We start from the raw sequence: 15,748 nt of genomic DNA, 5'->3' as shown, positions 1-15,748 counted from the left end.
GCTCGGGGGCACGCGTCTCCCCGGCGGGCGAGTCGGGCCGCCAGTGCTGCTGCACAGAACACAGAAGAGGTGTGTCCCCTCGCAGAAATGAGCGCCCAGGCTGGGCAGAGGCACACTGAGCTCATGGCTGCAGTGGCAAGGATGCCCGATTCCATTGAGACACTGGCAAGGAGCGTCCAGGACTTCGGCGCAGCACAGGCAAGGAGTGTGCAGGACTTCAGCGCAGCACTGGCAAGGATTGTCCAGGACTTCGGCGAAGCACTGGCACCTGCCACACAAGCGCTGAGTGCTGCCACGCAGTCAGTGGCTGGTCTCATGCAGACGCAGATTGAGGCCACGCGAGCACTGACTGCTGCCACCCTCGCTGGATTGGGCAGGATTCCCCGGGGCCCTCGCCGCACCACAGCAGGCCAGCAATCTGTGCACCAGCCGATTGCTGCGCATGCGCGGTGCTGCCCCGTCAGAGTGCCAGTGTGTCAGCCGACCAGGGAGCTGCTGTCCGCTCTCAGGATAACAGCATTCCTGATGTCACCACTGGCACTTCTCCACTGCAGCTGCCACCACCTGTAGGACAGACTGCTGCCGCCCATGCAGAGTTGGAGCAGTCAGCAGCCGGGCCCTCCAGGCCCAGAGCTGGTCCAGGCCGTACCTCAAGGGCATCTGCAGTCTCAGTTTCGGACAGTCAGCAGGCCTCCCCCAGTCTTGCTGCAGCCACTGGGGTCCCATTATGGAGGAGCTGCAGGACGGGAAGGGGGCAATTCCGCAAGGGAAGCAGATCACCATCGAGGGACAAAAAGTAGGAGGTGTTGCTAAATTATGTTATTTCTTTCATTCAAGGCCAAGGATGCTGGTCTGAATGTTGGTTATGTTTTGGACATTGTCTCCAGGGTGTGAGAGCCAGTTATGTTTTGGACATTGTCTCCAGGGTATGAGAGCCAGTTATGTGGCAGTCTGTTTGTTTTGGTGTTTGTTTCCATTGCTTTGTCATGTGGGAAGGATACACAGTTTGTTAAATAAAGAAGTTTATTTATTCACAATGTCCATGTCTGTTCTTTGCACAAATTGTTGCCTTGACCGGCTTAGGGGTAGCAGAACGGTTCCATTCATGTTCTTGGAATGGCAGAAAGCATTCCCTCAGAGAGGCCTAGAAGCGACTTGCTATAAGCCTCTGATGGACGGCCCTTGCAGTTTGTGCCTCCCTCCCATCTTGGTGCTGCTGCTGCTGCTCCTCCTCCTCCTCCTCCTCCTCCTCCTCCTCCTCCTCCTCCTCCTCCTCCTCCTCCTCCTCTGGTGCTTCAATGTCTGGTGGCATTGGCTGGGTCCTGAGGATTGCCAGGTTATGCAACATGCAACACACAACCATGAAGTGGGAGACTCGCTCAGGTGAGTACTGAAGGGCTCCTCCGGAATGGTCCAGACTGCAGAACCGTTGCTTCAGCACACCGATTGTGTGCTCCACAATGTTCCTGGTCGCTTGATGGCTCTCGTTGTATCGTTCTTCAGCAGGGATGCTGGGCGAATGGAGCGGGGTCAGCAGCCAGGGCACAGAGGATAGCCCTTGTCCCCGAGAAGCCAGCCTCCTGGGTGAGCCGGGGCTTCGAAAAGGTCTGCCACAGAAGTCTGGCGCAGGATGAAGGCGTCGTGGCTGCTGCCTGGAAAGAGGGCATTGACAGCAAGTATCAGCTGTCGGTGGTCACAGACCAGCTGCACATTCAAAGAATGGAACCCCTTTCGGTTGTGGAAATCCTCCACATTCTCTAGAGGCGCCCGCAAAGCCACATGCGTGCAGTCAATGGCGCCCTGCACCATGGGGAAGCCCGCTATCCTTGCGAAGCCCTCTGCGCGCTCTCGCTGCTTGTCCGGGGTCATTGGGAAGGAGATGTACTGCCGTCTCCTTTTAAAGAGGGCATTAGTCACTTGACGGATGCAGCAATGCACCGCGAACTGTGAGATGTTGGCAATGTCCCCAACAGCGGCCTGAAAGGAGCCACTGGCATAGAAGTTTAGAGCCACAGTGATCTTCACAGCCACCGACAGAGATGTCCTGCACCTTAGTTGAGGCTGCAGATCTGGCTGAAGCAGGTGGCAGAGCTCAGTGACCACCTCCTTACTGAAGCGCAGCCTTCGGAAACACTGCTCCTCCGACATGTTGATATACGAAAACTGTTGGCGGAAAACCCTGGCAGCATAAGGTCTCGTGTGCCGACGTCTGTTGGCCCTCCTCCGTCTGGCCATGCCTGCCACTCTATCCCTGCGTCTCTGTGCCCTGTCAATATGATTGAGAAGGACGACGTTCCCATCCAATGCAGCCCCCAGAGTAAGTGCGCACTGAAAGTTATGCCGGTTGAGAAGCCTACCAACTGCAAAGTTATGTTCAGAAGGCTAAAGTTCCTCAGCCAGCACTGGCTCACTGCAGAAATGGCTCTCCGTTTGTCTCTGAGCAACTCTCTCTCTCTCACAGAAGGTGTGGTCCAAAAATGGCTACCACTAATAATCCAGGAAGAGTCCCCTTTAAATAGCGACCCCCCCAGCCCGACAGCGACTGGAAAACGTTCCAGGTAACCTGTCGTTGGTAGTGACAGGCGGAACGGAGGGGGGCACCACTGAATTTCTGGTCCGGTGCGCCCCAAGGGCGTTGCACACTGAAATGACGTCATGATCTGCGTGCGCCAGTGAGCGGGTGCTACAGTTTAGCGCCGGCGCTAAATGTCCGCTCAATTTGGGAAGAGGCGCAGGGTTCACTGCGCCCGGGCGCTAGTTGGTTAGCGCCCCACTTCTTGACCTCTTTAGGCGCTAATGGGTGGCGCAACCTGTAGTGTATGTACCTTTAAGAGCCCCTGTGTACTGTAATACCGGTAGTGACCACTCGGGTATATAAGCCTGTATAGCGTCTTGTATCTTTTAGTTCACCTCCAGACTTTGTTCAGTAAACACCTGTTAAACCAACTCCTGCATTCCGTGTCTCCATTAACACACGGATACAACAGTGGTGACGAATTGGAAACGGACTTACCTGCAATTCGGCAGCACCTCAAGGAGATCGATTCCTCAGACGAAGGTCGAAGAAAAAAAAAAAAAACTGTGGTTTCACCAGCTAGCCGGGCTGGTGGCAGGTACTGCACTAATCCTTCCTGGGTGGTGGGCTGGGGCTCGATCGGGTGGCTCTGCAGCGGGGCCGAGCAGCGAGTCGGAAGGCGGAGGCAAACAGAGACGGAGGGTGGAGCACTCGGGAGACGGCCGGCGCTGCAAAGCAAGTCGGCGTTCGGACCAAGCAGAGGGAGGGAAAAGTCCCAGAGAGTCCGGCGGGAACGAGTCTCCAACTATTAAAAATATCTGTGTAAATAAAAACCGCGGAGAACAGCGTTGTCAGCAGCGGCAGTGGTGGGAAAGCGTGGGAGGCGCCATTTTTTCTCGGCAGGGAAGAAAGGAAAGCACGGGAGGCGCCATTTTTGATTTTCAGGATGCCTAAGACTGGCAATATTACTGCTTTCGATAATAATATAGAGGATTGGACCACATATGTGGAAAGAGTGGAGGTATATTGCACAGCGAATGAAGTAGAGGATGATAAAAAGGCATCGGTACTTCTAAATCTGATGGGCGCAAGGACATACGGGCTGTTACGAAACTTAATCACTCCAGCCAAACTGATGTACAAGAATTTTAAGGAAATTGTTGATACCCTACAGGAGCACTTAAACTCAACACCGCTGCTGATAGTGGAACAATTCAAATTCTTCAGGAGGAATCAGCACAAGAATGAAAGTAATGCTGATTACCTCACCGAATTAAGAAAGCTGTCAAAGCACTGCCAATTCGGGGCAGGACTGGCAGATTCTCTACGAGACAAATTCGTCTGCGGTCTCCTAAGTGAAGGAACACAAAAAAGGCTACTTTCTGAGAAAGATTTGACACTGGACAAGGCTTTCAGTGTGGCTGTATCATACGAAGCAGCAGCAAGAGGAGCTGCAGAGATACAGCAAAAGCCACAGGACTTCGGCACCCATGAAATGACACGGGGTTTCGAGAGATGTTATCGCTGCGGCAGATCCACCCATGACCAGAGGGACTGCTGGTTCAAGGACAAAGCATGCAGGCAATGCAGAAAGATGGGACACATTGCACGTGTATGCCGATCTGGAAACAAAAAATCCACTGACAGAAAAAAAATCAATAAGGAAAAGTACAGAAAGGTACAAATGATGACGGACAGTAGCTCCGAAGACCAGAAGAGCGATAGCAACTCCGGAAACAAGAGACTAAGCTGTCTCAAATTACATAATGTAATTGCCAAAGAAGATTACCAGACCATTTGGGTTACCCTCACGATAGCGGGGTCCCCAGTTAAAATGGAGCTAGATACAGGATCAGCTCTGACCATCATAAGTCGACGGGATTACGAGCGGCTATTTCCGCATATACCTTTGAAAGACACATCCATTATCTTGAAGACATATACGGGGCAGAAAGTATACCCCAGAGGGAAAATAAGGGTGCCTGTTGTGTACAACGGCAAGGAAATGCAGAAGTTGTATTTATACGTTCTGCAAGATGGTGGTCCACTGCTGTTGGGACGTGAATGGATCAGGAAGATACGTTTAGACTGGCACTCCATTCAGGCACTGACGGTGACCAGTAAGCAAAAAAATGATGATGACGTCATACCTGAACGATTAAAAGACATCTTGGCCAACGCCAAAGAAGTGTTTCAACAGGAACTAGGAACCTTGAAAGGCGTCACCACCTCAATAAAAGTGGAAGATGCGGCAATTCCCAAGTTTTTTAAGGCAAGGCCGGTGCCATACGCAATTTGTCCAGCAGTCGAGGCAGAGCTGGAGAATTTGGAAAATGCAGGCGTGTTATCCAAGGTAGATTGGAGCGAGTGGGCAACACCCATCGTCCCGGTCATGAAGAAAACGTTGAATAATGATAAGTCTGAAGAACAGAGAAAAATTCGCATCTGTGGGGACTTCAAGGTGACTGTAAACCCGGTCCTTCACACGGTACAGTATCCTCTTCCGAGGATAGAAGATATTTTTGCCTCACTATCCGGAGGGAAACGTTTCACCAAAATTGACTTGGCACAGGCATATCTACAGATGGAGGTTGAGGAGGCCTCTAAAAAGTATCTCACGATAAACACACACAAAGGCCTGTACCAGTACAATCGACTGGTTTTCGGAGTAGCATCAGCTCCAGCTATCTGGCAAAGAGCTATGGAGCAAGTCCTGCAAGGGATTCTGGGGACTCAATGCTACCTAGACGACAACCTTGTAACAGGAGAAAATGACAACGAGCACCTTGCCAATTTGGAGCAGGTGCTCACTAGGCTGAGAGAACGGGGCCTACGAGCAAATCGTCCCAAGTGCGAGTTTTTCCAGAAACAAATATCATATTGTGGCCATATAATTAACGAAGAAGGGTTGCATAAGTCACCTGAAAAAATTGAAGCAGTCATAAATGCCCCAGCACCTGAAAATGTCTCACAATTAAGGTAGTTCCTGGGATTGATAAATTACTATCATAAATTTTGACCGAACTTGTCAACTGTTCTGCACCCTCTTAACGCACTGCTACAAACGGGAGTAATTTGGAAATGGAGCGAAGACTGTAAACGTGCCTTCCATAAATGCAAAGGCTTGATCACGTCCAAGGAAGTGTTGGCTCATTACAACCCATCACTGCCAATCAGACTGGCGTGCGATGCATCCCCTTACGGCGTAGGAGCGGTATTATCGCATAGATTCCCTGATGGCTCGGAGTGGCCGATAGCTTTTGCGTCACGCTCATTGAACTCAGCTGAGCGTAGCTATGCCCAGATCGACAGGGAAGCACTCAGCCTGGTGTGGGGAGTGAAGAAATTCAACAATTACCTACACGGACAAAAATTTACCTTGTTGACTGACCATCAACCCCTCGTCTCAATATTCAACCCTAAAAAGGGCGTTCCCATTATGACAGCGCAAAGGCTACAGAGGTGGTCCCTTTTCCTAGGGGCACACCAATATGACATAGAATACAAAGGATCAAAACAGCATGGGAATGCTGACGGTTTATCGCGCCTACTATTGCCAACAGTAGAAGAGGCACCTACAGTGGACCCAGTGGAGATGTTCCACTCAACCATAGTGGAATGTCTACCAGTAACAAATTCTACCATTGAAAAGGAAACGAGAAATGACCTGACTCTTTCACGAGTCTACGATTTAACGGTGAAGGGATGGCCAGCACATGGCGAACCACTGTTGCCAGCATTCTCGCAAAGAAGAGAACAGCTGTCAGTGCGCCGAGGAACCTTGATGTGTGGATCCAGTGTAGTGATTCCACCCAAACTCCAGGATAAAGTGCTAAAGGAGCTTCACGAGGGGCATCTGGGTGGAGTGAAAATGAAGAACCTAGCCAGAGCATTTGTGTGGTGGCCAGGTATCGATGGAGACATCGAAGAAATGACCAAGAGCTGTCTAGGATGCCAGAAGGTCCAAAACGCCCCACCACAAGCCCCTCTACATCCATGGGAGTGGCCCTCATCTCCATGGCAAAGGGTACATATCGACTTTGCTGGTCCATTTATGGACTCAATGTTCTTAATCGCGGTGGATGCACACTCCAAGTGGCCGGAGGTAATAAAGATGTCCTCCACCACCACGGAAAAAACCATCACAGTATTAAGGACCATATTTGCCAGGAATGGGCTGCCTGAACAGATCTGTTCTGATAATGGACCGCAATTTGTGTCCGAAGAATTCAGGAAGTTCTTAAAAAACAATGGGGTTAAGCACTACACGTCCGCCCCATACCATCCCACCACCAATGGATTAGCTGAAAGGTTTGTCCAGACCTTCAAGAAGGCCATAAAGGCCATGGGTAATGAAGACATAAATCTACAACATAAGGTAGATAACTTCTTGTTTGCGTACAGGAATGCAACACATGTGGTTACAAACCAAACTCCCGCTGTAGGGGTTTTTTTCCTGCTCTCCTGCCCGTTCTGGCCTCCTGCCAGGCTTCGTGCAAGAATTACCCTTGAGTGGTTCGACCCACTCCCCCTACGGTTCTAGACCTTGGACTTAGATGCAGAGAACAGTAGTGCAGAGAAAGGACTCAATAGACCAGGCTGAATAGCACGAAATGGATGCTTTTATTTTTAAACAGTTTGAAGCATTACAAAATACATGTCATAGGCACAGATTAAAGTAACTACAATCATGCACAAATTTATGAACTTGACTCTATGGAAATGGGGAACACACGGCACATCGTAAAAGGGGAAACACATTACGATTTCCCTTAACTCCCTCCCCTATACCTAAACTAAGTTTCGACCTGGGGAACCTGGGATCATGCTCACCACTCTCGAAATCGCGAGAAAGGGGGGTTCGCAGCCTTTTTGGCACCGCTTTCCGTCGTCACGTGGATTTGGAAACTTCTGGCGCAGTCGATATTCTCTCTCTCTCTCTCTCTCTCTCTCTCGAGGCGATGGGGTAGACACAGCCTCGATGAGTGCTCGTCAAGGTTGAAGATCAGCTACAAGCTGTTGTCGATTTTGGTTCATGGAGCAGACCAACAACCAGATGGGATGTTGAGACACGGAAGTGTCAGGCCCGGACTGTCTTTTTGTCTCCGGCCTGGCTGGTTCTCCAGAGGGTTTCTTCTCCGTCGGCCTGGGTCGTCGATGATCTCCCGACCCCAGTACCCGGGCCACCCTCGTCGTCTTCTCGTCGTGGCCGAGCCTTGTTTGGCTGAACACCGACCACGTTGTCTTTTTACCGAAACCGTCCGTCTTTAAAAAGACGAAAACGTTTTCATCGATTCTGCATCTGCCGAAGTGGAAGAGGCGCCGATCCTGGCACCGTCCGAAGAAGTTGAAGTAACGTATATGGACTTTCAATCCATAGTTATACTCTTTTGGAACAGTCTTATCTCCCGCCAAATCATAGTCCTGTCTTTGTATTAATTTTGGCGGGCAGAAATCTCTGCAGGGGCGCTTTGTCTTGTAACGGAGCCGGTGATAACTTAAACTGGCCTTCCTGGCCGATAATGTCTTTTAATGTCTTTTGCATTGTCACCGCGGCTCGGTTCGCATATTGATCGGTCCGGAGATTTTCCTTGATGGCTGGTAAACGGTTTTTCCTTTGTACAATAAATGGGTATGAGTGATTTTGCATTGTCCGCCCATATCTTGATGGGCCCCATCCTGTACTTGTAATCCATTGAATATGTATGCTGTTCCTCTGAGTTTCGGTTCCCAGATACTGGCTTTCGCGGGCTTACTGTTTTCAATCCACAAGCCTGTCTGGCTTGCAGTAACAGAAATAAAATGGTTCAGAAACTGATCATGGGGCCTGGCGGCCATTTTGTATGCCCTTTTATCAAAGGTTTTTCTGTGCAAGCTTACTTTGGTCAATAAACAGTCTTATTTTATCCAGTTTTCTTGCGTGATGTTTGCTGAAAATTGCGAATCTTACACCGCCATGATGTTTTTCAATAGAAGACTAAGATGCCGGCTGGATTTGATCAAGCCAAACATCAGAAGGGACGTAGAGAACCGGCAATTTCAAGGCATGAATGAAAGGCCAACTCGAACCTTCCAGATAGGTCAACAAGTTTTGGCCCGGGACTACCGTACCGAGAAATGGCAGCCTGGAACTATTTGTACACGACTAGGACCGCTGATGTATACCGTGGACATTGGAGAAAGCATAATAAGGCGCCATGCTGACCAGATCATAGAGTCATCCGAAAAGGGACAATCTACACCGCAACTCTATACGCCTAATGATGAAGCAGAGATACCCATAGTATCCACCTCCGATCCGGTGATACTGGAACCAGATGAACCCGACACTGGCATTGAAGCCGAATCGACCTTGCCAAAAGAACCTACTACACCACCGAAAACTACTACACCACCGAGGCGTTATCCGGACCGAGTCAGGAAGCCTCCAGAGAGACTGACTTATAATTGATTAACTGCAGCAAATGTGTATATTATTGTTCTTGTAAACATGTTAATTAATGATTACTTAAAATGTTATGTACTAATTATCTAAAAGGGGAGGAATTGTAGTGTATGTACCTTTAAGAGCCCCTGTGTACTGTAATACCGGTAGTGACCACTCGGGTATATAAGCCTGTATAGCGTCTTGTATCTTTTAGTTCACCTCCAGACTTTGTTCAGTAAACACCTGTTAAACCAACTCCTGCATTCCGTGTCTCCATTAACACACGGATACAACAGAACCAACCAAATTTTTCCCCCGTGGAGTCTCATTCCTTCAGGTTGTGAATTGTTGTTGGAGATTTTAAAAATAACAAATTTTTATTTTTTTTCTTACTTTTCCTTTCTGTCTCTTTCCTCTCACTCTTAATCAAATCTTTCTTTCCCTCTTTTCATTTCTCTTTCTGTACCTGATTTGACATTGAATTCACCCACTATAACTCACTCTCCTTCTCGGTCCTTCCTCTGTTTCTTTCTCAATCCTTTAATCTCATTGGTTAAGGAGATGCACTGTTTGTCCCATTGTTCACCAGATGCCCTGTTGCCCACACCACATTATTATCAGCTCACACTTCCAGCAACTTTGTGGGAAAAACATTTTTGAGCTGAAGGGTCCAGGAACATGTCTAACTAAACAGGACATACTGTGAGGTGCTCTGCTCTTGCAAATTCTGGATCAAGAAAATTGAAGAAAAACCAAACAGGGGATTTGGGACCATAGGTTAAAGTTTAACTTCCTGCTGAAGAAGTTCAGGAAGCTATTGCTATATTATGGTGTTTGGCTGCCAACCAAACCTTTGTTACAACAAGAGGGACGCATAGCTGAAAATACTTCTAAAAATTCTCTGCCAGTTTATTGTTGTTGCCCTTTTACGAGATCGGACAGATCCATCTCAGATCCATAATGACTTTCTTGAATTTCAGTCTCTGCAGTGCTTCTTCTCATGTTCCTGTAAAGGTCAAGGGTGGGACCAACAAGCAAAGGGAACCTTGGATGACAAGGGATATACAAAAATGCATTAGGAATAAAAGGGGGGCTTTTGGCAGTTACAAAAGACTAAAGACGGAAGAAGCCCTAGAGGAGTATAAAAAGTGCAGGGGCGTACTTAAAAAAGAAATTAGGAGGGCGAGGAGGGGCCATGAAATAACACTGGCGAGCAAAATAAAGGAAAATCCTAAGATGTTTTATAAGTATATTAAGGGCAAGAGGATAACCAGGGAAAGGGTAGGGCCCATTAGGGACCAAAGTGGCAATCTGTGTGTAGAGCCAGATGATGTAGGCAGGGTTTTAAATGAATTTTTTGCATCTGTGTTCACTATGGAGAAAGACGATGCAGACATAGAAATCGGGCAAGGGGACTGTGACATACTTGAACATATTAGCATCGAGAGGGAGGAGGTGCTAGCGGTTTTAGCAGGCCAAAAAGTGGATAAATCCCCAGGCCCGGACGAGATCTATCCCAGGCTGCTGTGGGAGGCAAAGGAGGAGATTGCAGGGGCTCTGACACAAATTTTCAGAACCTCTCTGGCCACAGGGGATGTACCAGAGGACTGGAGAACAGCTAATGTAGTACCATTATTCAAGAAGGGTAGCAGGGATAAACCAGGGAATTACAGGCCAGTGAGCCTAACATCTGTGGTAGGGAAATTATTGGAAAAAATTCTGAGGGACAAAATTAGTCTCCACTTGGAGAGGCAAGGATTAATCGGGGATAGTCAGCATGGCTTTGTCAAGGGTAAATCATGTCTGACAAATCTGATTGAATTTTTCGAGGGGGTGACTAGGGGGGTGGATGAGGGAAATGCTGTGGATGTGGTTTACATGGACTTCAGTAAAGCTTTTGACAAAGTCCCGCATAGGAGACTGGTCAAGAAGGTAAGAGCCCATGGGATCCAGGGTGCCTTGGCGCGTTGGATCCTAAACTGGCTGAGTGGCAGGAGGCAGAGGGTGATGGTCGAAGGTTGCTTTTGTGACTGGAAGCCTGTGTCCAGTGGGGTACCTCAGGGATCGGTGCTGGGTCCCTTGTTGTTTGTGATCTACATAGATGATTTGGATGAGAATGTAAAAGGTATGATCAGTAAGTTCGCAGATGACACGAAAATTGGTGGGGTGGTAAATTGCGAGGAGGAAAGCCTCAGGCTACAGGACGATATAAACGGGTTGGTCAGATGGGCGGAAAAGTGGCAAATGGAATTTAACCCTGAAAAGTGCGAGGTGATGCATTTTGGACGGACAAATAAGGCAAGGGAATACACAATGAGTGGTAGGACCCTAGGAAGTACAGAGGGTCAGAGGGACCTTGGTGTACATGTACATAGATCCCTGAAGGCAGCGGAACAGGTAGATAAGGTGGTTAAAAAGGCATATGGGATACTTGCCTTCATTAGCCGAGGCATAGAATATAAGAGCAGGGAGGTTATGATGGAGCTGTACAAAACGCTGGTGAGGCCACAGCTGGAGTACTGTGTGCAGTTCTGGTCACCTCACTATAGGAAGGATGTGATTGCTTTGGAGAGGGTGCAGAGAAGATTCACCAGGATGTTACCTGGGATGGAGCGCCTCAGCTATGAAGAAAGACTAAACAGGCTGGGGTTGTTTTCCTTGGAGCAAAGAAGGCTGAGGGGGGACCTGATTGAGGTGTACAAAATGATGAGGGGCATAGATAGGGTAGACAAAGAGGAACTTTTCCCCTTAGTAGGGGGGTCAATAACAAGGGGGCATAGATTCAGGGTAAGGGGCAGGAGATTTAGAGGGGATTTGAGGAGGAACTTTTTCACCCAGAGGGTGGTTGGAATGTGGAACTCAATGCCTAAAAGGGTGGTAGAGGCAGGAACCCTCACAACATTCAAGAAGCATTTGGATGAGCACTTGAAATGCCATTGCATACAAGGCTATGGACCAAATGCTGGAAAATGGGATTAGACTGGACAGGGATGGATGGGCGGCGCAGACACGATGGGCCGAAGGGCCTCTTTCTGTGCTGTAAAACTCTATGACTCTATGACTCATATTACAGTGTATATTTTTATTGACTGCAAAGGAAATAAATGTGCATTATTTAATACTGTAAGTATACTTAAACCCAGGTTATGTAATATATGATGAAAGTACTTGCACGACTTTCATTGGGTCTTGCATTATACAGTACATCTTCCGAGTAACCCCATATTGATTATTAGTTTTTTTTTCCATTTAAGATGGAATTTTGTTTTTGGTTATGAAATTGTTAGTTTTAATAGTGAAAACATGTAACCTTCATAACATTAAATATTAATCTATTTATCTTTAATAGGCATAATTGGAGCAGTAGCTCTGGACTTTTTTAACAGTGAGATCACAATGGAGATTGTGAGCCAAATGGAAGAGGAGGAACGAACGGGTAAAAAGGAGCATGTCGTTTTTCTGGTAACTCAGAAACCAGCATATTCACATAAACGACGCAGCAGATTGTCTGCAAAGCCACAGTACCTGGCTGATACACGCAAACAAAGTGAAAAACAGTTAAATAAATTGGTATGTTGCAAAGTTTAAATTTTCTTAATATAGTAATAGCCAAAAGAACCGACTAGTCCTCCAAGGAATCGCCCGAACCCCCTCTACATCTATATGATGTCTATTGGTGACATCATCAACATGGGGCTAGCTTCCACGTGTACCCTGCTCTACCTCTCCACCACCTCTCTTGACCCCATCACTGCCTCTGTGCTGTTTGTCTGACGTCCAGTCTTGAATTAGCCACAATTTCCTCCAATTAGACATTGGAAAGGCCAAGGCCATTGTCTTCAGCTCCACCACAAACTCCATACCTTTGCCACCAACATAGAAACAGAAACATAGAAGATAGGAGCAGGAGTAGGCCATTCGGCCCCTCGAGCCTGCGCCGCCAATCAATGCGATCATGGCTGATCAACTCCATCCCCTTCCTCGTCCACTGCCTTAGGCTGAACCAAACTGTTTGCAAAGTCACCATTCGACTCTTGAGCTGAATTTTCAACCCCATAATCCTCTCTAATACAAAGAAGGCCTTCTTGCAGCTCCATAACATTGCCTGCCTTTGCCTCTACTTCTGTTGCTGAAATCCTCATCCACATCTTTGTAACCTCAAGACTCAATCATTTCAATGCATTCCTGGTCAGTCTCCCATCCTCCACACTCTGTAATCTTCAGCTCATCCAAAATTCTGCTACCTGTATCATACCTCCCATCCAAAGTCTGTTCACCAAGTCCCTGTTCTTGCCAGCCTACATTGGCTCCCAAATCTCCAATGCCTCAAATTTAAAATTATCATCCTTATGCTTAAATTTCTCTATGACCTTATCCCTTCCCATCTCTATAACCTCCTCCAGCCCTACAACGCCATCCATGAACTTTCTGTTCCTGTAATTCTGTTACCTTTTGCATCTGCCCTTCCTTCACCCCACCAATGGCAGCCATGCCTTCAGCTGCCTAGGACCAAAGCTCTGGTATTCCCTCCCTATACTCTTCCACCTCTCCACTTCCTTTTCCTACTTTAAAACCTTCCTTAAAATCTTTCTATTTGAACAATGTTTTGGTCACCCCTCCTAGTGCATCGTTCTGTGACTCAGCATCCATTTTTTTTATGCTTCTGTGAAGCACATTGGGATTTTTTTTACATTAAAAGTATTCTATAAATGCAAAATTGTTGTTGACATCAAAGAGATACTATTTTGCTTTGGTTAACTATTGAACTTTATGTAACAGATGCATAAGTAGACGAAAGTAGACGAAAACTAAATAAAAATGTTTTAAATGCACATACAATAAAATCCTGTGTTTCAGGATTTGGAAAGAGCAATGAATAGGATTAGAAACAGAACTTGTTGTGTCTCTGGATCCCCTGTCAGGAAAAACCACTGGGAAACAGTTCGTGGGATTGTCAAATTGGGAAAAGGTAACCTTTGGACCATTTCCAAAATCAGTACAGATGATTTAGAACAAAAGGATGCAAAGCCATTAGTTTTGCAGCACTTTGTTTTCCATGTGTCAAAAATTTTATTTACTTGAAAAATAAACACCTGTCGGTACCATACACATTTTTCTGAGTGATAATTTTGTAAAGTGCCTAAACATAGTAAATAATTTTGTTACCCTGTATTTGTAAATTCAACTGTCTGCACATCATATTTTATATCAGTCACATGAATATAAAAGTATGGAATCACACGTTATATTTTGTTTCTCTTCATAGGCAAACTGCTAAGAGGGTTTGAACCAGCCTACCCTGACAGACTATGGATAGATATAAAAACATTTTGTAATTCTTTTCCTTTTCACATTGTTTTCAACCAAGAGGTGGGTCTTCAATCTATTTGTCCTTTTACAATGTGTTATTGATATACCAGGGCCTGTGCAAATGACGATTAAAATGTATTTTCCCCTCAGTTCTTGCCTTTCTCTCCTGAAGACATTGACCTCTTGCTGGGATAGGTTCCATGTGTGTTAGGTACCATAGTGTAACCTGCCTAAGTGTCCATTATTCATGTGCAAGCCTTGACAGTAAATGTTGACAGCCTATTTGACCATCACAGCAGAGTTCAAACCTGTGCTCATGCAGGGACCACTGGACAGCAATCAAGATTGGTAAGTTGGCTGATTTTTTAGCTTAACCCAAGGGCTCTGAGGCAAATTGCAGCATTCCTGCTGCTGCGCATCTCAGATTGGCAAACACAGCACAGAACAGGGATGAACCTGGGACCTTCCTTCTTATATGTAAATAAACTGAACTTGGGTATAGGGAGTACAGTTTTGAAGTTTGTGGATGATACAAAACTTGACAATGCAGTAAATAGCGAGCAGGACAGTAACAGACTTAAGGAGGACATAGACATACTGGTGAAATGGGCAGACACATGGCAGATGCAATTTAATGTGGATAAGTGTGAAGTGATGTACTTTGGGAGGAACAACATGGAGACGCCGTAAAATCTAAATGGTACTATTTTGAGGGGGGTGCAAGAACAAAGGGACCTAGGGGTGCATATTCACAAATCTTTGAAGGTGGCAGGACAAGTTGATAAGATGGTTAATAAAGCGTATGAGTTATTTGGCTTTGTAAATAGGGGCATTGAAGACAAAAACAAGGAAGTCATGCTAAACCTTTATAGATCGCTGGTTAGGACTCAGCTGGAATATTGTGTACAATTCTGGGCACCACACTTTAGGAAGGATGTCAAAGCCTTGGAGAAGGTACAGAGGAGGTTTACCAGGATACCACCAGGGATGAGGGACTTCAATTATGTGGAGAGATTGGAGACGCTGGGATTATTCTCCTTAGAGCAGAGGATGTTAAGGGGAGACCTAATAAAAGTATTCAAAATTATGAGGGGTGTTGATAAAGCAAGTAGCGAGATACTGTTTCTTCTGGCAAATGGGTTGGTAACCAGAGGTCATAGATTTAAAATAATTGGCAAAAGAACTAGAGGGGAAATGAGGTGAATATTTTTCACACAGAGGCTGGTTAAGATCTGGAACGCACTACCTGAAAGGGCGGTGGAATCAGATTCCATAGGAATTTTCAAAAGGCAATTGGACACGTACTTGAAGAGGACTAATTTGCGGGATTATGGGGAAAAAGCTGGGGTGTGGGGCTAAATTGGACTGCTCTTTCAAAGAGCTGGTACAGGCACAATGGCCCAAATGGCCTCCTTCTGTGCTGTAAGATTCGATGGGGGGAAAATTGGGTGGCACCCCTTTTGGGGTGCTAATGTCGCCGGGGCGCTAATTTTAGG

The 15,748-nt window shown here is 46.8% G+C and overlaps 1 protein-coding gene across 1 annotated transcript in view; it reads left to right on the top strand.

Annotated features, from left to right (window-relative positions):
- LOC147115843 (guanylate cyclase soluble subunit beta-2-like) overlaps positions 1 to 15,748 on the top strand; it is a 59,649-nt gene that overhangs the window by 28,492 nt on the left and 15,409 nt on the right. Inside the window, exons 6-8 of the mRNA XM_085990459.1 lie at positions 12,292 to 12,512; positions 13,800 to 13,911; positions 14,209 to 14,312. Coding sequence (XP_085846585.1) covers positions 12,292 to 12,512; positions 13,800 to 13,911; positions 14,209 to 14,312 — 437 coding nt within the window. The remainder of the gene's footprint in view (positions 1 to 12,291; positions 12,513 to 13,799; positions 13,912 to 14,208; positions 14,313 to 15,748) is intronic.

This window comes from Somniosus microcephalus, chromosome 6 (assembly GCF_052327205.1).
Source record: "Somniosus microcephalus isolate GS21.2 chromosome 6, FLI_Smic_1.0, whole genome shotgun sequence".
Classification (NCBI taxonomy): Eukaryota; Metazoa; Chordata; class Chondrichthyes; order Squaliformes; family Somniosidae; genus Somniosus; species Somniosus microcephalus.
The sequence above is the reverse complement of the archived record's forward strand: the minus strand, read 5'-3'. Positions and strand labels throughout refer to the sequence as shown.